This window comes from Labeo rohita, chromosome 9 (assembly GCF_022985175.1).
Source record: "Labeo rohita strain BAU-BD-2019 chromosome 9, IGBB_LRoh.1.0, whole genome shotgun sequence".
In the NCBI taxonomy this organism is placed as follows: Eukaryota; Metazoa; Chordata; class Actinopteri; order Cypriniformes; family Cyprinidae; genus Labeo; species Labeo rohita.
Genome location: NC_066877.1, coordinates 33,367,055 through 33,388,720, shown reverse-complemented (window position 1 = coordinate 33,388,720; position 21,666 = coordinate 33,367,055). Strand labels below are relative to the sequence as shown.

The 21,666-nt window shown below is 30.9% G+C and overlaps 1 protein-coding gene across 4 annotated transcripts in view; it reads right to left on the bottom strand.

Moving 5' to 3' along the window:
• Positions 1-21,666, bottom strand: part of grb14 (growth factor receptor-bound protein 14) — a 93,370-nt gene that overhangs the window by 20,429 nt on the left and 51,275 nt on the right. For 3 of the 4 annotated variants that reach the window (XM_051119203.1, XM_051119204.1, XM_051119206.1), the window contains 4 exons: positions 12,181-12,337; positions 8,115-8,236; positions 7,611-7,685; positions 5,810-5,947 (listed from right to left, as the gene is read on the bottom strand). In XM_051119203.1, coding sequence (XP_050975160.1) covers positions 5,810-5,947; positions 7,611-7,685; positions 8,115-8,236; positions 12,181-12,337 — 492 coding nt within the window. Of the gene's footprint in view, positions 1-5,809; positions 5,948-7,610; positions 7,686-8,114; positions 8,237-12,180; positions 12,338-14,645; positions 17,525-21,666 lie in introns of those variants that run through there. The other variant, XM_051119205.1, reaches the window with a different exon arrangement.

Here is a 21,666-nt window from a genome sequence, read left to right as displayed (position 1 = left end):
CAGAAGTCCGCGGGGCTTTGGGGGCCGACGGAACATTCTGCATAGTCACCTGAATGTCCCCCAAGTGCCTCGCCGTGGCAGCCGAAAAACCTTGACGGCTCAACGATTTACCGCGGGAAAACAACAAGGGGTGCCTACTCATGACTGAGCGGCGGGACTTTAACGCAGTCATGGACATACATTCGCAATGAACGCACGTACCATCCGTGAACGCTGCCTCAGCGTGCTCTCGGCCCAGGCACGCGAGACAGCGATCACGTCCGTCCAAAGAGGCGAGGAAACTACCGCACCCGGAAGCGCACGGCCGGAGAGACATACCGGGAAGATGTCCTCGACAGCCGCGAGAAATTCACTCTTTTGAAATCCCGGTCCGCCCAGGGAGAAACCGCGGCACAACCGTGCACTCAGACGGGGCGCTCGCTGGAGTGCGGGAGGCGTTGATGCCGTGAAAACGGCAGCCCGCAGGATTAGGCTGGCGGCTGCCGAACGCTCTTTTAGATGAAGCTCTTTTAGTAGCTCGGCAGCACGCCAGCAGAGAGAGTGTGAACTCAGGAACTCTTTTTCTTTTTTTTTCTTTTTTAAATAGCTCAGAAGACGAGGCTCCAAAAGCAAAAGTCTGAATGAGTGGTTGCACGCCGCCTTCTTATATACCCGTATATACGGGGGAGTGGCTCGGCATGCAAATACCACTCGCCAATGTTCATGAATGTTCATTGGCCTTTTGAATAAGGCTTGGAGATGATTGGACTCTCAAGCGAGTTCCCATATGTAACGTCGTAGTGAAACGACTGAAGGGGAACACTGTTTTTTCATGCACCTGTCAAATTTGAGATTTTGGGCTTTTTGGTTTTTCATGAAGTATTTTTTCAGACTAGTGAAAAGAAAACATCTAAAAGACACTGTTAAGTGTTTCTTTTATAGCACTTTATCTATTTGTGTCAATAGATTTCAATTAAAATACGTATTTTTAAAAGCTGTTTTCCCAAAATGAGCTTTTTCTTCCACACTGAGCCATAAATCTCCACTTTAGTAACACTTACAAACACCAAACTTTACATTTTTATTCCTGCCTATATCTTAAATGTGTTTACAGAGGGATTTGTTCATATATAATTTGCTTGATTATATACAATATTTTATTCCCCCCCAAAACTGTGAAAAATGTATTGTTTTCTGTCTGTTCTAAGTATTTTCTGAATTATGGAGTGACAAAATGTGATACCCCAAATTCCCTCTGTAAAAACATTTGACTCTAATATGTCAAAAAAATAAAACAAGATTTTTGAAACTGACTTCATCCAGTGTTTAGATTTTTGTACTAGAAATGTATGCAAATTAGCATATAAATAATACCTCATTTGCATATTTAAACTTAACATTTTGCAAAACTTGTAGTACCAAAAATGTTTGCAGTTATCAATGTATACAGATGTGGCCATTAAAAATCCATGTTCAGAGGTACTATCAATACTACCAGAAGTTCGGGAATAATTTTTTAACATTTTTGAAAAAAATTTTAACGCTCTCCAAGGCTGCATTCATTTGATCAAAAAATACAATAAAAACAGTAATACTGTGAAGTATTATAAAACAGTAAAATTATGAAATATTATTACAGTTTAGAACAACTGCTTTCTGTTTGAATATATTTTAAAATATCATTTATTCCTGTGATCAAAGCTGAATTTTCAGTATCATTACTCCAGCTTTCAGCATTACTAAATCCTTCAGAAATTAATCTAATATTGAAATCAATCTAAACTGTTGAACAGTAATGTCATACTCCCAAAAATTTGGAATAATTATGATTTCTTTTTTTTTTTTTAATGTTTTTGAAAATAGTCTCTTATGCTCTCCAAGGCTGCCTTTATGTGATTAAAAAAATACAATAAAAAAGACTAAAATTCAAAAATATTTTTACAATTTAAAAAAACTGTTTTCTATTTGAATATATTCAAAAATGTAATTTATTCCTGTGATGCAAAGCTGAATTTTCAGTATCATTATTCCAGCTTTCAGCTTTACTAGATCCATCAGAAATCATTCTAATATGCAAATCTGCTGCTCAAGAAACATTTCTGATAATTAATCTTGAAATCAGTTCTTGCTGTTTCATATGATGAAAAAACATGATACTTTTTTCAGGATTCTTTGACAACTAGATCTTTTGTAACATCATAAGTGCTTTTACAGTGACTTTTAATTAATTTGTCCTTGATGAATAAAATTATTAATTTCTAAAAAAAAAAAAATCTTTCGAACAGTAATGTATATACTACCAAAAGTTTGAAATAATTATGATTTTTTTTTTTTTTAAATAGTCTCTTATGCTCTCCAAGGCTGCATTTATGTGATTACAAAATACAATAAAAAGACTATAAATTCTAAAATATTTTTACAATTTAAAAAACTGCTTTCTATTTGAATATATTCTAAAATGTAATTTATTCCTGTGATGCAAAACTGAATTTACAGTATCATTACTCCAGTCTTCAGTGTCACATGATCCTTCAGAAATCATTCTAATATGCTGATTTGCTGCTCAAGAAACATTCTTATCAATGCTGAAAACAACTGTGCTACTTAATATTTTTTGGAAACCGATTACAACTAATATAAAATATTATACTTCAAAAGTCATCTTTCATAACAGTCAAACGTGCGTGTGCATTCGCATTCCGTCACAGCGTGAAGTTCCAGCGGTAAGCAAGGAATAAATCCAAACATGTAAGATATGAACGGCATCTGACAGACTGTCATGACACGAGAGACACGCGTGGAATCTGTAATGTAATACAGAAAAGGGAATGTGTGACTGTTCACAGACTCCTAGAGACAAAAGACTTGACCTGTGTACATGAGAAGGATTTGGGAATCAAAAAAAACGAACAGTCGGGTAGAGTTTCCTGCAGCGGTTTGTTGAAATTCAGTTCACCTTGTCTCAACTGCTGTGCTACTGCTGCTCATTTACACTCTAATGTCGTTTGAAATTGGTTATCAAAAGTACTAAAGTATCTAAAGTGGATTTCAAGAACATTTCTCAGCTTTAAACCTCAAAGTATTTGTTATTTTACATGTCTGAAGTCTTTCCTAGGATTTAAATCAATGCTGCAAGCTCAAAGAAAGACTAAAGCTGCTGTCTTCAGTTACACTGAGGCTGTAATATGCATATCCATGGCGAGAGATAGCATGGAAACGTGTTGCAACGGCAGGAGCTTTATCTCAGCAACACCGCAAGTGAGGCGAGCCAAAAGAAAAAGGGAAGAGACAAAGAGAGAGAGACAGAGAAAGTAAAGCAAGGGAAAAAAAAAACACAAAGCCAGGCTTTGTCTCACCTTTATAAGCCTCACCTGTCTCATTCCCAAACTGACAGAGACAGACTAGTAAGGTGTGGACTCACTAACTGGCACAACTTTTTCACCTTTGACACAAAAAATATAACGGCTAAAACCAGCAGAAAATACAGAGCAGAATCAGGTCTGATCAAATTGAAAAAGATATATATATATATATATATATAGTTATATAGTTATATAGTTACATAAGCTCAAATTAAAAACATCTTGTAAACTTTTTACTATGCCTTTATTTATTTAGCTACAGTACTTTTCAAATGCTTTTTGCATATAAAAAAGTAAAAGATGTTATTACACTTACAAATACTACAACTGAAAACCTAAACAACTGTGTAAAAAAATGAATTACATTATTTTAATTTTACATAATATATAAAGAAAATAATATATACAAAGAAATAATGAAATAAAATGCAATATAATTTTAACATAAATTATGTAATAATAAATTATGTCATTTCTATCATGACCAACAATTTTGTTTCTATTAATTTTTAAAGTTAATATGACTGTCAGAGAAATGCTTGAGAGAACATCAAATTTCTTCTGTAAAATTTTATTAAATATGATTTTGAATAATATGAATAATTTTCATTCAAGCTGCTATTTTGTCAAATTGTACAGAAAACAATCAATTGTGTGCATTTATGATACATACTTATTAATAGTAACATTTATTTAAAAATATAATTATATAGAATTTAATTTATATAAAAGAAAAGCATTCTGAAATTGAAAGCCTTTTTAAACTATTATACAAGAATTAATAATAATAGTAAGAATATATTATTATTATAAATAATAATTATTTTAATTTTACAATTAAAAAGTACTGTACATAAATTAATATAGAAAACACTATAGAAAAAAACACAATGCTTCTTATTTTATTGAAGCATTTTCTATAGTATTTCAATATAACTTACTGTTATTGTTATTATTTTTTTGTTATTATTTTAATAAAATAATAACAATATAATCAAATAATAACACAGTAATAATAATAATAATATTTTAAATAATAATTACTATTAATACATTTTTTAAATTGTATTATTTTTAACTTGTATTATTTTTTGAATGTTTTTATTTTTATTATTTTATTCATTTTAAATGTATAATTTTATTTAAAAAATAAAAGTTATATAAAATCTTAAATTCTTAAAATCCTTATTTTAGAGCCATATTTTAAAACTATAACAATAATAATAATAATAATAATACAGTAATAATAATTTATAAATATTAAAAATATTAATAATATTTGTTTAATTTTACAATTAAAACAATAGAATAAAAACGTAATGCTTCTTATTTTCTTGAAGCATTTTCTACAGTATTTCAATATAACTTGTTTTCATGTGGTGCTGTGTCCACATCAGTATGTGCAAGTACATTTTGTCAAATTGTACAGAAAATAATTCATTGTGTGCATTTATGATACATAATTATCAATAGTGACATTTTATAAAAAAAAAAATCAAATATCATTTATATTATTATTATTAATATAATTATTATTAGTTTAATTTTACAATAAAAATATACATAAATTATTATATAAAACACAACAGAAAAAAATTTTAATGGTCCTTGTTTTCTTGAAGCATTTCCTATAACATTTCAAAATAAATTATTGTTATTATTACTTTTATGTGGTGCTGTTTCCACGTCAGTATGTGCCAGTATAACTGAAAATTTGCAAAATGATGCAACGAAAACTACTGTGTGCATTTAAGATAGATAAAACACCAGCTTTTAAACTTGCGTTAAAAAAACAAAGCAAAGTTGGTACACTTTCAATCCAAAAATATTCAAACGCGGTGAAAAAAAAACAAAAATCACACTGAATTCACCTCTGATGCATGTATGTCTAGTGTTTGTGGACACATTAAATAAAGTAATGAGAATATGAAAAGTGTTTTATGAGAGTTTATTTTGTAAAAGTACCCACAGAAACACCCTGATATCATGAAGTGCAGAGCGAGCTCCTTTTATGTCCTGAACAAAGGCTCTATTGTGTTAAATACAACAAAAAAAGGGAAAGCAAGAGAGCGAGGGCAGTGCAGGTTGGCACAGTAGTGTGCGAGTACACAGCTCACCTGTTGTGTGACTTTGAAGGGTTCAGCTCTTGGCATACCAGGAGTGTTACACAAAATCCGGCTCGACCAGTTTGACTGAGTTAAGCCCCATAAAGCTGCACTGTTAGATCTGACTATCTCATCTAGTAATGAGGCTGCATCAGATAGGAGTCAGAACCTCAGAACCTGGACGAACCTGTGATATTCGGTATATAATCTCGCAACTCAAGACGCGCAGCTCACCTTTAAGGGATTCTAATAGTAAGAGCAAGTGGTATTGGGAACGATTAAAGCTAATCCCTGCAGACTTTGTGGCATTGAGATCAGAGGTGGAGAGTTTTAGCGAGCAGAACGTGACCCATCTCAACCCACCTTTGATGTGCCCTTGTTGGAGAAGTACAGTCCTGATCTTCTTAACACAAAGTAGAACTTCTTCCATGATTTCCTGCCGTGCTCTTTGGCGTGGAGGAACCCGTGAATCTCAGGACAAGAGCTGGAGCTGAGAAAGGTCTGCAGGAGGAACGACGGATACGAAACACTCAAACGCTTTATCCATCTCAAGCTTTGACCACATTAAAGATGTTCTGACCAATTAATTTTTTTACCAAATAAAGAGGTCATTTTAATTTAAAAATTAAAACTAAAATTTAATTTAATTTAATTTTGGTTTTTACACTGAAAACATGAACAGTACTTTTGAGAAAATTATTAAAATGATGCAGAGGTAAATCTCACAAAAACCTATTTCATAAATTAAATTAAATTAAATTAAATTAAATTAAATTAAATTAAATTAAATTAAAAACTTTTCACTATGCCTTTATTTATTTAGCTACTTTTCAAATGCTTTATGTATATAAACAAGTTAATAATAAAATAAAATAAAATACAAATCATGTATTATAGTTAACATATTCATTACTGAAAACAAAATAAACTTCAACTTGAATATAATATTTAAAAAAAAACGTGTTTTATTTCCTCTAATTGCAAAGGCCTTTTATATTTTTAATCAGTTTAATTTGATGTACTAAATTAAAAGTTAGTACTTTTATTTAATACTAAATTTTTTTTACAAAAACTACAGACTTTAAAAAAAACTGCTAAGCTAGAATTTAGCTAAAATTAAAATGAAAACTGAAAATTTAAAAATAAAAACTAAATCAAAATATTGATAAAAACCTATAGACATCTGTCTATAGGTTATTATAGTTAACATATGCATTATATAAATAAATTAAATATAAAACATTTCTCATCAGTTTAACTTCATGCACTACATTAACTAAAACTAAAACTGAAATAAATATTTCATATAACCTACATATATGTATAAAAAAATGACAAAAACCAAATTTTTTTAAAATTTAACTAAATTAAAATAAAAACTTAAAATACAAAAATAAACACTAAATCAAAATATTAATACAAACTATAATAGTATCAAAATGATACTAAAGCAAAAATAATTGGGAATTATTCATAATAAATAATTTATATATAAACAAATTATATAAAAATAAAAATATATACACAAATTACAAAAAAGTCAAATGTACTGATGCATTATGGTACAGAATGTTTGTAATATTATAAATGTAAATAAATGTTTCATATAAAGTACATAGATATATTAAAAAAAATAATAAAGACAAAAACAAAATGTCTTAAAATTTAACTAAAATTAAAACTAAATCAAAATATTAATAAAAACTATAGTAGTATCTACTGTTAGTGATACATTGTACAAAATGTACAAATTATACAATTATACACAAATTATATGAAAATAAAAAATATATACACAAATTGCAATAAAGTAAAATGTCCTGATGCATTATGGTACTGAACGTCTGTAATATAAATATAAATATAAATATAAATATACAAGTATTTTCCTCATTTTCTTGCAACAAACTTTTTTTGAATTTATTTATCTATTTATTTAATTCTTTTAATTTTATTTTAGGGTGACATATAACCTGCACTCTTCATATGACACATATGCCTGTGAACTGAACGTTTCAACAAAACTTTTGTTTCTTGTTAATGTGTGATGATGTATCTACATTGTGTATGTGCCTGAATAATGTCTAAAAGAAATATCTAGCAGAAGAAACAATGACTCTGTGCACCTTTAATAATAATAATAGCATAAGATAAAGATGCTCACCTGTATAAGTTGTGAGTGGTTCATGATTCCATTGGTTTCACTGGATATAGACACCATGTGCTCTGGGAAAAAGTCCTGCAATGACCCACAGATAAATACAATCTCCAATATCTTCGCTAAAATTAGGTATTTTTACCGTTTACTGTCTGTTTCTGTCATAGAGACGTGCAATTTCATCTATTTGACACATATTCCAATGAAATCTGTCATGTGTTGGAGCATTTTACGTGTACTATAAAAGAAACTGCACAAAGGACCCTTTGTTAAATCTGGTATTAGTATCGGTGACCTTTAAAATCACAGGAGTTAGTGATCTGTACTTGATTATTTAGGCATTACCTTGAATTCTTAACCAGTACAATTAAAGAGCCCGATTGTGTGTCTCTGTTTTAATCTTTAATGACCTTGAATAGGTAACCCTGGATGTTTGGCTAAACCTCAGCAAATCAATTATACATTAGCAGGGCGGCATGTGTCCTGATTCTCACACACACACACACTTACAAGAGGCTTCTTGAAGAACTCGTATTTGGCATAATTCTTCCTGAAGTACAGACAACAGTGTGAGTCCATTCCCCAGCCTGACTGAACCTCCATAACCGACTCATGGTCTTCTATGGTTCTCTCTGGAAATCACAAACAAGAGTTTGTTTAGTGCATGCTTATAAATTTATGAACCATACATGTGCACTAAAGCACATAATGCGCATTAAACTTAAAGTGAAATGTGTAACCTATTATACTAACGTGATGTGATTAAAAGTGGATATTTAACAAGGAAAAATGTAGGTTGGGACTTTGTAACATAAACAGTGAATTATTAGATTTTAATAAAAGATTATGAAGACGAAGACAGGATGCATTAAACTGATCAAAATTGACATTCAAGACATCTATAATGTTATAAAATTATATTTGTTTAATTTGATTAACTAAATTAACAAAAAAACTAAAACAAAATAAAAATGTATAAAAACTAGACTTACTAAAAACAGACAAAAAATTACTAAAAGTTTAGCTAGAATTTAAATGAAAACTAAAAGGTAAAAATAAAACCTAAATCAAAACATTAATAAAAACTATATTAGTATAAGCCATACTAAAGCAAAAATTATTGGGAGTTATTAATAATAATAACGTAATTTCATTAAAAAAAAAACATAATTAAAAGAATTAAAATTAAAATTACAATAACGTAAAATGTCCTGATGCATTATGGTACTGAGTATAAATATAAATATAAATATAAATATAAATATAAATATAAATACAATGGATATACAATAAAAGTATTTAAATCCACAAAAGAAAAAAAAATCATAATGGTCCTAATTTTCTTGCAGCAAACTTTTTTGAACATCTTTATATATATTTGTTTTTATATTTATTTTTTAATGTATGTTTTTTTTTCCAAAAAAAATAAAGTAAAAATACATAATAATAATAATAAAAAATTCAAAAATTATTGAGTTATTTATAATAATAATAAAAATGATTTTTCATTAAAAAATGCAATTCTATTAAAATTATATGAAAATAAAAAATATATTTAAATTAATAATAAGAAATGTTTCTTGAGCAGCAAATCAGCATATTGAATGATTTCTGAAAGATCATGTGACATTGAAGACTGGAGTAATGATGCTGAAAATTCCGCTTTGCATTTTAAAATATATTTACATAGCAGTTATATTAAAATTGCAATAATATTTCACTATATTGCTGTTTATCTTGTATTTTGATCAAACAAATGCAGTCTTGGTGAGCAGAAGAGACGTATAGCATCTTGCTGTATTAATAACTAACATGCAGTTACAGGTGTGTATTTAGCTTTAAACACGGCTTATCCAATCAGAATCTAGAGTTCGAACAATAAGTTTAATAATATGAGATTTTACTGCCCTCGTTTGTTTCCAGCTCTGAGTTTTACCATCCCACTGCACCGTGGGCTTGGCAGATTAATTATTAACATTCCTTTCAAAAATTATGCCTTGATAATGAGCAACCTTCAATAGTAATGAGAGTGATGTGTGGGGGAGCTTGTTATTCCACTTTATCATTAAATATTATTCAGCTCCTGCAACCCTTAATGCATGTTTAATGTCTGAATGGAAAGCATCTGTTTAGAAGCAGCCATCTGGAAGAGGTAGACTACTGTTATCTCATACTAATTAATTCCCATCAGATCTTCACTGCAGTGCATTGGCTTTGACCAACTGAGCTATAGCATATGCATACTGTATATGCATATATGTATATATCTTTTTTCAGCATTTTGATGGCATTCAGTATATCTCAATATTTATGTATTTAATGATATTTAGAATATATTTGTGTAATGGCTTAAAAGACAACCATTTCCAAGTTTAGAATAAGAATAAATAAATAAATATACATTACCAGTCAAAAGTACCAGTCAAAAGATTTTTAATGTTTCTTAAAGAAGTCTCTTCTGCTCACCAAGCATGCTTTTATTTGATCTAAAATACACCAAAAACATAAAAATGTAGAAATATTTTTTACTATTTAAAATAACTGTTTTCTATTTGAATATATTTTAAAATGTAATTTATTCCTGTGATTTCAAAGCTGATTTTTTAGCATCATTACTCATCGCATGATCCTTCAGAAATAATTCTAATATTCTGATTTGTTGTTAAAAAAACATTTATTATTATTATTATGTTGAAAACAGCTAAGTAGAATTTTTTCAGGTTTCTTTGATGCATAGAAAATTCAGAAGAACAGCATGTATCTGAAATAGAAATATTTTGTAACATTATACATGTCTTTAGCATCACTTTTGATCAATTTAAAGCACCCTTTCTAAATAAAGTATTAATTTCTATCATTTCTTACAAATCCTACATTTGATTTAATCAAGTCATTTAGTCCAACAACAAATTAAGTAAGGACAAAATTTGAGTTTACTTGCTGCCATAAATTATAGTACAATTAAAAATAGTATAAAAAAATAGTATAAATTATAAGTACAGTAAAATTGACTGTGCAAGTCATTTTAACTTAAATTATATTAAAATGACTTAAAAAATCAAATTGCAAACTTATTTTTATTTTTGACGAGTTAAAGTAATGGAAAGAAAAACATAATATCAACTCGCTGACAATATCATTGTTCACAATAAAAAAAAATAAATAAATAAATAAAACCTGTTTAGCAAATGTGTGCATAAACAGATGAGCAAATGATCCTCTCTGAACCAATTCTAGCAATGCATGGCATTATTTTGTCCCTGTGAATTGTTGTTGGTATTTCTTCGTTGATTATTAAACAGCAGAAATTCTGTTTCTGTATACATCATTTTCCGTCAAAGATATTGAAATAGGAATATCTGACATCCCGCATTCAAACTGAACACAGCACAAAGTGAGTATATATATGAAAGTTATTGGCCCAATAAAAAGTGCATAAAAATGCATGAAAATCACTTTGATGTTTCAACTTATATAACATTTTAAAATCACCAACAACTCCCTGGTTTCACTTATTATGGATTAACATGTTTCAAGATCCTAGTTTGGCCTGTTCTGCATGGAGATCCTGCCAAGCACTAGCACTGAAACTCCCGCAATGAAACAGGTTACCGAGTTAAAGATAAATAATGCAGGTGGCGTCTTTAACCCCAGGACGAGGAACACTGTGAATGCTAGCAGATGGAAACTGGCTCTGGAAACCTGTGTTTAAATAATGCATCTGAATCAGTTCTGATCTAGCTGAGACTAAGAAACTAACTGACTCATGAATGAATCATTCAGACTGGTCTTGTGAACTGGATCAACTGATTCATTTAAAACTTAAGGAGGATCACTGTTCATTTAAACGAACTAAAACTATTAAAAATCATTTTTGTTGACTGAAAAAAGGCTGAAATAAAACAAATATTACATCAAAAACCTAAAGACTTTTAAAAGATGCAAAACGTAAATAACTTGTAACTACATAAAATTACTAAAATAATTCAAATTAAAACTGTAATGTGTATATATATATATATATATATATATATATCAAATTCATATATGTGACCCTGGACCACAAAACCAGTCTTAAGTAGCACAGATGTATTTGTAGCAATAGCCAAAAATACATTGTATGGGTCAAAATTATATATTTTTCTTTGATGCCAAAATCATTAGGATATTAAGAAAAGATCATGTTGCATGAAAATATTTTGTAAATTTCCTACTGTAAATATATCAAAACTTAATTTTTGATTAGTAATATGCATTGCTAAGAACTTCATCTGCACAACTTTAAAGTTGATTTTCTCAGTATTTAGATTTTTTGCATCCTCAGATTCCAGATTTTCATATAGTTGTATCTTGACCTAGTATTGTCCTGTCCTAACAAATGATGTATAAATCTCAATTTTAAAAATCAACCCTTATGACTGGTTTTGTGGTCCAGGATCACATATATAGACATCTTTTCATATAACCCTAACTGCATTATATTCAGTGACAATGGGGCAGAAATATTCAGTTTATCCATTTGCTGCATTTTTTTAGCTGCATTTTAACTTGTTGAGATGCTTGTTGAAAAGCTTACCGATACTCAGATGTGGGATCTGCTCAAACAGGGTCCAGCTGTGGTCATCAATGCAGTGGTTCTTCAGGATGAAGAGCTGGCATATGTCCCGGGCAGTGATGTCACTGGGCACCTCCACTGCGCGGCTGGTGTTGTCCTCACTGTACACTTTGATTACCTGCAACACAGAAGGAAATAAATGAAACCAGAAAGAGGCTTTGGCTGCATTCAAAATGGAATACTAGCTTACTGCACTCTGTCTTCTATTAAAAAAAATAAATGCATGAATATATAAATAAAATAACATTCACAAGTTTGAGGTTGGTAAGATTTTCTAAATCTTTTTTCTTTTAAATGTATAATTTCAAATATGTTTAATTTATTCTTGATGAATGAAAGTATTCATTTCTTTTTAAAAAAAGAACAGTAACATATATACTACCAAATTTGGAATAATTCTAATTTTTTAAATATTTTTGAAAAAATGTCTTCTGCTCTCCAAGTCTGCATTTATTTGTTCAAAAAGAACAATAAAAACAGCAATATTGTGAAATATTTTTCCAATTTAAAATGACTGTTTTCTGTTGAATATATTTCTGTGAATATACTCTACCAGTCAAAAGTTTTTGAACAGTAATATTTTTAATGTTTTTTTTAATAAGTGTCCTCTGCTCACCAAGCCTGCATTTATTTGATCCAAAGTACATCATAAATTGTAAAATTGTGAAATATTTGTACTATTTAAAATAACTGTTTTGTACTTGAATATATTTTAAAATGTAATTTATTCCTGTGATTTCAAAGCTGAATTTTTAGCATCATTACTCCAGTCACATGATCCTTCAGAAAACATTCTAATATTTTGATTTTCTGCTCAAAAAAACATTTATTATTATTATTATTATGTTGAAAACAGCTGAGTAGATTTTTTTCAGGTTTTTCGATGAATGGAAACTTCAGAAGAACAACATTTCTGAAATAGAAATCTTCAGTAATATTATAAATGTCTTTATCATCTTTAGTTTTGCTTATGAAATCATTGGAAAAAAAATGTACTCAACTGTTTTAAATATTGCTAATAATAATAATAATAATAATTTTTTCTTGAGCAGCAAATCAGCATATTAGAATGATTTCTGAAGCATCATGTGACACTGAAGCTCTGAAAATTTCACTTTGATCACAGAAACAAATTACATTTTAAAATATAATCAAATAGAAAGCAGTTATTTTAAATAGTAAAAATATTTCACAATATTACTGCTTTTGCTGTGTTTTGGATTAAATAAATGCAGGCTTAGTGAGCAGAAGAGAATTCTATATATATATATATATATATATATATATATAAAAACATTTAAAAAACTTGACTTGATGTAATTTATTCCTGTGATGCAAAACTGAATTTCCAGCACCGTTACTCCAATCTTCAGTGTCACATGATCCATCGGAAATCATTATAATATGCTGACCTTCTGTTTCAGAAATATTTCTGATAATGATTATTAATATTGACAGTTATGCTGCTTAATATTTTTTTTTTTAGAAACCATGTTATACTTTTATTCAGGATTCTTTGATGCGCATTAGAGAAAGAGCAAGAGAATATCATTTGTAATGTCTTTATATTGTCTTTACTGTCACTTTTGATTAATTTAATGTGTACTTGCTGAACGAAAGTATTAATTTCTTTTGAATTGTTTGGCTGTCACATTATCTCTCCAATTTGCATGTTAAATTTGGCAAATGCCACCCAGCCTTATTTATTTATTTATTTGCCTTTTTGCATTTATTCATTTATTTTTATTTTATTTATTTATTTTTATTTTTATTGCATTTTGTGTAAAACATGAAGTTTTAGCAGGAGGAAGATGTTTAAAAATTGTGATATTACTTAGGGTTCATTCATTTTACCAAAAACGGAAGGTCAAATCAAGCACATTGCATTGTGGGACACAGTACCCCACATAAGCTCTATTGTATACTGAACATTTTAGCATATCTAGTATTGTAGGTCAAAAAAAAAAATCACATATTATACTGCAGCAACAGTAAGAGCATAAAGCTGGTTTGCTATTCAGAACACAACCACATTTTTCCATGCAAATGAAGAAGCAAGTTTATTCGTCACACTGCCATTTTATCAGACACAGTGACACTCCTTTAGCATCCCATGAGAACTACATTTGACTTCATGTCCTATATACAGTATGCAACAACCCGTTTATTCAAAGTGCAGACACCCTGTGCTGCAGAAGTCATGAATGTTCCCTTTCATCAGCGCTTTAGTTCCCTGCTACACCTCATATGCAGAAAACCTACAGTCTGGAGAACTCAATATCATCGCTGAAACCTTAGAGTTTCATTTATCAGCTCGAATCGCCCTCAAATGATCCCACAGAGAGGCAGAGCACAGATTGCATCGATTTCACACACGCACCCATACAAGAAAAGCAGACATAAATTGGTGTTTCAAAGCAACTTACCCCTGTGCTGGCCGGCAGGCAGGGCTGTGATTTGGGACAAGCTCGGCAGCTTATGTAGGGCTGAGTGCACAGCATTTCTCAAGAGTTGAGTGAGCGTAAAACATAAACGCAAGTATCTGGCGGGAGCAGCGAGCTTCCTCTCTCTCTCCGTCTGCAGCCGAGCTCAAATGAGGTAATTAGAGAGAGCGGCTCAGTGCAGCCTCCGCTGCTGCATGTCACCATGGTTCTGTCCAATCACCTGCCACCGTTTATCCGGCGGGGGTGAGTCCCGCTCGTCTGCCCCCCGCGCGCACACACCGGAGGGGGAGGGAGGCGGAAAAGTCACAAGATTTGCCCCACCTACCTATTCACACAGTCTTGACAGGCCCCTGCCCTTCGCATAAATCCCAGCAAGCAATTAGAAAACCGCTGGTTAAACGCGAGACCCGACGGGTCAGCTCGGACTGAAGGGTGGAGGGCGAGAGGGAGCGAGAAAGTGAGTGACACTTATGAAGTAGATTTTCATGTCCTCACCGTGTATGTCATAAAATCAAATTTGTTTGTTCAATTTAATCATAATATCAAAGGTACAGTGCATACAAAATAAAAAATTTGCCACCTGTGTTGTTTCAAACCTGTATGCTGTTGAAGAAATTTCTTCCTCTTATTTAGTTATTTTAATATTATTTATACACATTTGTCAGTATTCTGAACTGGCGTTAATTTAACTTAATTTTCCATATTTTCTTTTTTTTTTTTTTTTTAGTTTAAGTTTGTCATTTTGTTGTGTGTATTGTCATTTTGATTAGTTATTGTTTTAACATTTCTATTCAGCTTTATTTTTATTTTCCAGTTTTACTTTGTAGTAATTTTACTTCAGCTTACGCTTGTTGCAGTTTAAAATCCCAAACCATTTTTCCCAAACTTTATTTTAGATTTATTTATTTTAGATTTATTTACCAAAAACTAGTAGTTATTCTACTATTCTGAATTATCTTACATTTTCATGTGTTCAGATTTAATTTAATTTCAGTTTAGATTTTAGTAATTTTGCTATTTTTATGGTTTTTACATTTTTATTGGTTTTGGATTTTAAAAAATATTTCTATTTCTATTTCTGTTTTTCAGTTCTTACTATTCTGAATTATCTTAAATTTTCATATGTTCATTTAATTTCAGCTTAGGTTTTAGTAATTTTGCTATTTTTATGATTTAGTCTTTTTCATTAGTTTTTAATTATTTAATATTTCCATTTAGCTTCAATTTATTTATTTATTTCAGTAATTATCATTAGAGCCCGACCGATTTATCGGCAGGCCGATATTATCGGCCGATATTAGGCATTTTCCAAACTATCGGTATCGGCATTTATAATGGCCGATAAATGAATATTTCAAAAATAAAATAAAAACGGACGAAACACCCTTCAACCATGTCATGAGTGTTGGCGTTGTATAGTTTGTCCACCAGAGGGCACTCTACACCATCCCTGTTGGCAACACTCGTGTATAACGCGCCACACATCCTGCAACCTGCTGATCCAGCCAGAGTCGGAGTGAGATCATCGGTGAAGTGTGTTCATGGTGAGTTGGTCACGAGACATACATTGCTTGAATAACAATTAAAAGAACATCCCCATCAGTTCTCTTAACTCAAATAAGCATGACAAAATTCGTGACTATCATGTCCAGTTTTGCTGCTGTTAAATAAGCCGAGAGTGAAGCGGAATTAGCTAGTAATTACGTTACGTTGTTACAGTGTAGTTGACTGACTGTCCTTTTAACTTTTGACAATGAGACTGAAGTATTTCTTTAATAGCGTGACAGTTATAGCAATGAGACGTATCATCTCTCCTTGGCCTGTTATATTGAAAATGTATGTTTTACAATTTGCAGTATGACGTTATCCATTGCTAAATTATGGCTCATCATAGACTAGCTAACCACAAAGCTAGCTAATGCCACTATCAGTGGAAGACCGCTAACGTTAACATTAATGAGCTTGGAAACCACAACGAACTTATTCTGCCTAAATAAAGTAATGATTACTGTATTTATAACTAGCATATCTCTAGTTACAGTCCCTGCATTGTAAAATGTAAGTTAGACTTGCGAGGAGTGAACATTTAGACATAGAGAAAAAGTATCAAACGTAGCTTGTGCATAAAAGTTAGCTTTTCTTTTACATGTGTGTGAAATCCAATGACGCCAAGTGTGCGTTGCAGACTGTCGTTCAGCCGCAGCATTAACGAGTCACATAATGGATTTAGATCGCTAAATAGTAGGTTTTAGAAGGCAGGCAGCAACTGATGATTGAAAATGGTTTGATGTAGCTTGGTGGAAAGAATTTAAAAAGTGCAGGTAAAGGGATAAGCAAGCTGACATTGTAATTATAAGGTAGCTTATAACCCAGCTAACAATTTATGGTTCCCAGAACGTTCTGGGAACGTTAGTTTTTGGTTACGGGAACGTTAGTTTTTGGTTCCCGAACGTTCCCTGAAGGTTTTTGGTTAGGTTTTGGTTCCCATGGAAAGTTTGCTTAACGTTCTGGGAACGTTAGTTTTTGGTTACACCAAACGTTCTCCTAACGTTCCCTAAAATGTTCTGTGTTAGTGGGGAAGGCAATGTAGGGACTAATTATTACACACGCACACAAACATTTAGGAGTGACCTTTATCTTGTTTAATGATAATATAAATGATGATGATAGTAATAAATAAGTTTGTATTTTTATACATTTTATTTATCAGAACTTTAATATATTTTGATGTTCCTCTGTTCTGTTGTGACAATAAAAGAAACAAGTTTCTTTTTAAAATGCATTATCATATTAAGTTAGTTAAAACTCAAAAATAACTACAAATAACTAATGTTAGGGAAATCTGTTAATGTTTTGTTGCGCGTTTCCTAAATAAAAAAAAAAAAAAAAAAAAAAAATCGGCCGATATATCGGAATATTGGATTTTAAAACCAATAAATATTTGTATCAGTATCGGCCTTCAAAATCCTTTATCGGTCGGGCTCTAATTATCATTCTAAATTATCTTATATTTTCATATGTTCAGATTTCATTTATTTTCATTTTAGGTTTTAGCAGTTTTGCTATTTGTATTTTTTTTTAATATTTATATTTAGCCTTAATTTATTTCTGTTTTTCAGATGTTACTATTCTGAATTACCTTAGATTTTCATATGTTCAGATTTCTTTTAATTACAGGTTAGGTTTTAGTAATTTTGCTATTTTTGTGATTTTGTCTTTTATTAGTTTTGGGGTTTTTTCTATTTCTATTTAGCTCTAACTTATTTCTGTTTTACAGTCTTTCATGCAGTAATTTTGATACAAAATAAAGTCAAATTTTTACTTTATTTATTTGTTTAGTTATTTGTTTTTGCTAACCTATTTTATTTTTCTTTATTTCAGTTTTATTTCATTTATTAAAAATATTTTAAATAGATGGTTTTTCATCACAATAACAACCTTTGAAATTTTCCTATTTTTCCCCCAATTTTGTTTTAGATGTATTTCAGTTTATTAGTTTTTGATGATTTTTTTTTTTCCAAAAAAAAAAAGATATTTCTATTTAGCTTTAATTTATTCATTTTTTCAGTTTTACGTGTTATAATTTTGGTACAAAATAAAGTCAAATTTTATTTATATATTTATTTATTTATTTACATTTTACATTAACCTATTTATATTTTACTTTATTTCAGTTTTATTTGATTAATTAAAAAATAAACAATAACAACATTTGTTGCAGCTGTTTCATTTTGTTTAATTTTCAAATTCAATTCAAAATTCAAGTTCAAGTTTAAAATTTTCACAATTTTCCCCCAAATTTTTGTAATTTAGCTATATTTATGATTTTGTCATTTTTATTAGTTTTTGATTTTAAAAAACATTTATATTCAGCTTTCATTTATTTCCTTTTTATGTGTAGTAATTTTGACACAAAGTCATATTTATTTATTTATTTTGATCTATTTATATTTTATTTTATTTCAGTTTTATTTAATTTATTAAAAATATTTCAAACAGATGGTTTTACACCACGATAACAACATTTGCTGTAGCTGTTTCAGTTTAGAAATTTAAACTTTGCCCAATTTTATTTTAGATTTAGTTCATTTTCCAAAAACTAGTAGTTATTACTATTCTATTCTAGTAGTATTACTATACTATTTGAGGTTTTAGTAATTTTGCTATTTTTATGATTTTGTCATTTTTTTAGTTTTTAATTTTTTTTAGAAAACATTTCTATTTAGTGTTACTTTATTTCTGGTTTTCAGTTTTATGTCATTTTGGTCCAAAATAAAGTTCACATTTAATTTTGTTTACATTAATCTATTTATATTTTACTTTATTTCAGTTTTATTTCATTTATTTAAAAACATTTTAAATAATTTTTACATCATGATAACAACATTTGCTGTAGCTGGTGTCTCAATGTCTTGAACTTTCATTTGTAAGATGACTTCAGAACATTTGGAAAAAATTGCACAAGCCGCATTGACTACTTTTATTATATCCTTATGCCACTTTTAAGTTGCTTCTTTGTCTTTCTTTGGAGTCACAATCAACGTTGCATGGAAAGATCTGCATGAAAAAATAACAGCACACAAGTTTGATCGACCTGAGGGTGAATAAATAATGACAGAACAGTAGGTACACAGAACACAGTGATTCATTTTTTCCTTTCCATTCAACATTTTTCCAAATTAAACCTATTTTGGGGTGGAATATTGTTTTAATTGATAATCAATTTATTTTTTCCATTCTGCCAGTCTTTCATAAAATCATTTCAACTAAGCTCCAAAATGACATCATCCTCCAGGAAGTGACATCATTCTGGTAAGGAAAACAAAAGAACAGTCAACAATAAGCCTTATTAATGGATCTGATGTGTTTACACAAATCAGCTTAATAATACTGAAATGTCAAAAGGTCATCCTGATCATTGTCTTGCGACTGTGTATATAACAGTCGTAATTTATAAAGTCTAATATAGTCAACATACTTCGTTAAATTACAACACAAGCATCTCAGTTTCTCCAAAAGGGTCTGCAGAGCAGGAATGACCCTGCAAGGTATATGGGAAGAGCGATAGATGGGGGTTGAGAGAGTGTGTGTGAAAGGCAGATTGGTAGGGAGGACACGCCAGTCCTCTTTCAGAGAGGAAAAGGAGGTCAGTGCTCCCCAGCAGGGCCGGGGTTAGCAAGCCTTTCAGCCAATCACAGCCTCCCGCAGTGACATCATCTCCAAATGAGGTAAACGATCCACTGTTTAATCAGTAAGAGAGACCTACAAGACACAAAAAAGACAGAGAGGAGGAGGAAAACCCCTCGCGAGGACCGGCCCTATAAATCTCCCTGACAAGCATTTACCAGACCTAACCTGCTGAAGTCACAAGGTAATAAAACAAGCAGGGTTCTTACAGCTCCCTTATCAGAGTAAATATAAACAGTCCTTAAATGTAAATGAGTAATGGACGGTAAAGTTAAAAAGTGGCCGGTACAAAGCACTACAAGAGGAAATGTGATGTTTAAATACACTGGATAAATCTGCTGGATGTTTGAAAAGAGACCACTTTAAAGGAATAGTTCACCCAAAAATGGACATTTGCTAAGAATTTACTCATCCTCAGACCGTCCAAGATGTACATGTGTTTCTTCATGAGAATAGATTTGGAGAAATGTAGCATTGCATCACTTGCATCACCAATGGATGTGAATGGGTGCCGTCAGAATGAGAGTCCAAACAGCTGATAACAACATCACAATCCACAAGTAATCCACACCACTCCAGTTCATCAGTTAACGTCTTGAGAGCTGAAAAGCTGCATGTTTGCAAGAAATCTATCATTAAGAGGTTCTTAACTTCAAACCATTGCTTCTGGCCAAAATACTCATCTATACTCCATAATAACACTTCCTTCACTTCATCTCACATCAGATTCCACCAACATGTTTGTTTAAAACTAACAGACCATTCAAAATGTAGATTAGTTTGTTTCTTCATCTGAGCAGATTGGGAGAAATATAGCATTGCATCACTTGCTCACCAATGGATCCTCTGTAATGAATGGGTGCCGTTAGAATGAGAGTTCAGACAGCTGATTTAAACATCACAGTAATCCACAAGTAATTCACACCACTTCAGTTCATCAGTTAACATCTTTAAAAAAAAGCAAAAAGCTGTTTGTTTGTAAGAAACAAATCTATCATTAAGATGTTTTTAACTTCAAACCAATGCTTCTGGCCAAAATACCCGTCTACAATCTATAACAACACTTCCTCCACTTCATCTCACATCAAATTCCACCAACATGTTTGTTTAGAACTGTCAGACCATCCAAAATGTAGATGAGTTTGTTTCTCCATCAGAGCAGATTTGTAGAAATGTAGCATTCCATCACCTGCTCACCAGTGGACCCTGTGCCAATGGGTGCCCTCAGGATGACAGTCCAAACAGCTGATAAAAACATCACAATCCACACCACTCCAGTTCATCAGTTAACATCTTGAGAAGTGAAAAGCTGCATGTTTGCAAGAAACAAATCTATCATTAAGATGTTTTAAACTTCAAACTGATGCTTCTGACCAAAATAGCCGTCTATAATCTATAATAACACTTCCTCCACTTCATCTCACATCAAATTCCACCAACACATTTATTTAGAACTGTTTTGGACTGTTTTGGCTTGTAAACAGTGCTGGATTTGTGCATATTTTTCTCCTGATTTAGACAAGATGACTTTTTCACTAGAGGAAGAGTTATTATTGATAGAGGAAACATATTTTAGCTGGAAGCAATGGTTTTAATTTAAAAAGGCTTTAATAATGGATTTGTTTCTTACAGACGTGCAGCTTTTTACTTCTCAAGATGTTAACTTATTGACTTGAGGGGTGTGGATTACTTGTGGATTATTGTGATGTTTTTATCAGATGTTTGGACTCATGACATTCAGACGGCACCCATTCATTGTAAATGATCCATTGGTAAGCAAGTGATGTGATGCTACATTTCTCCAAATCTGATGAAG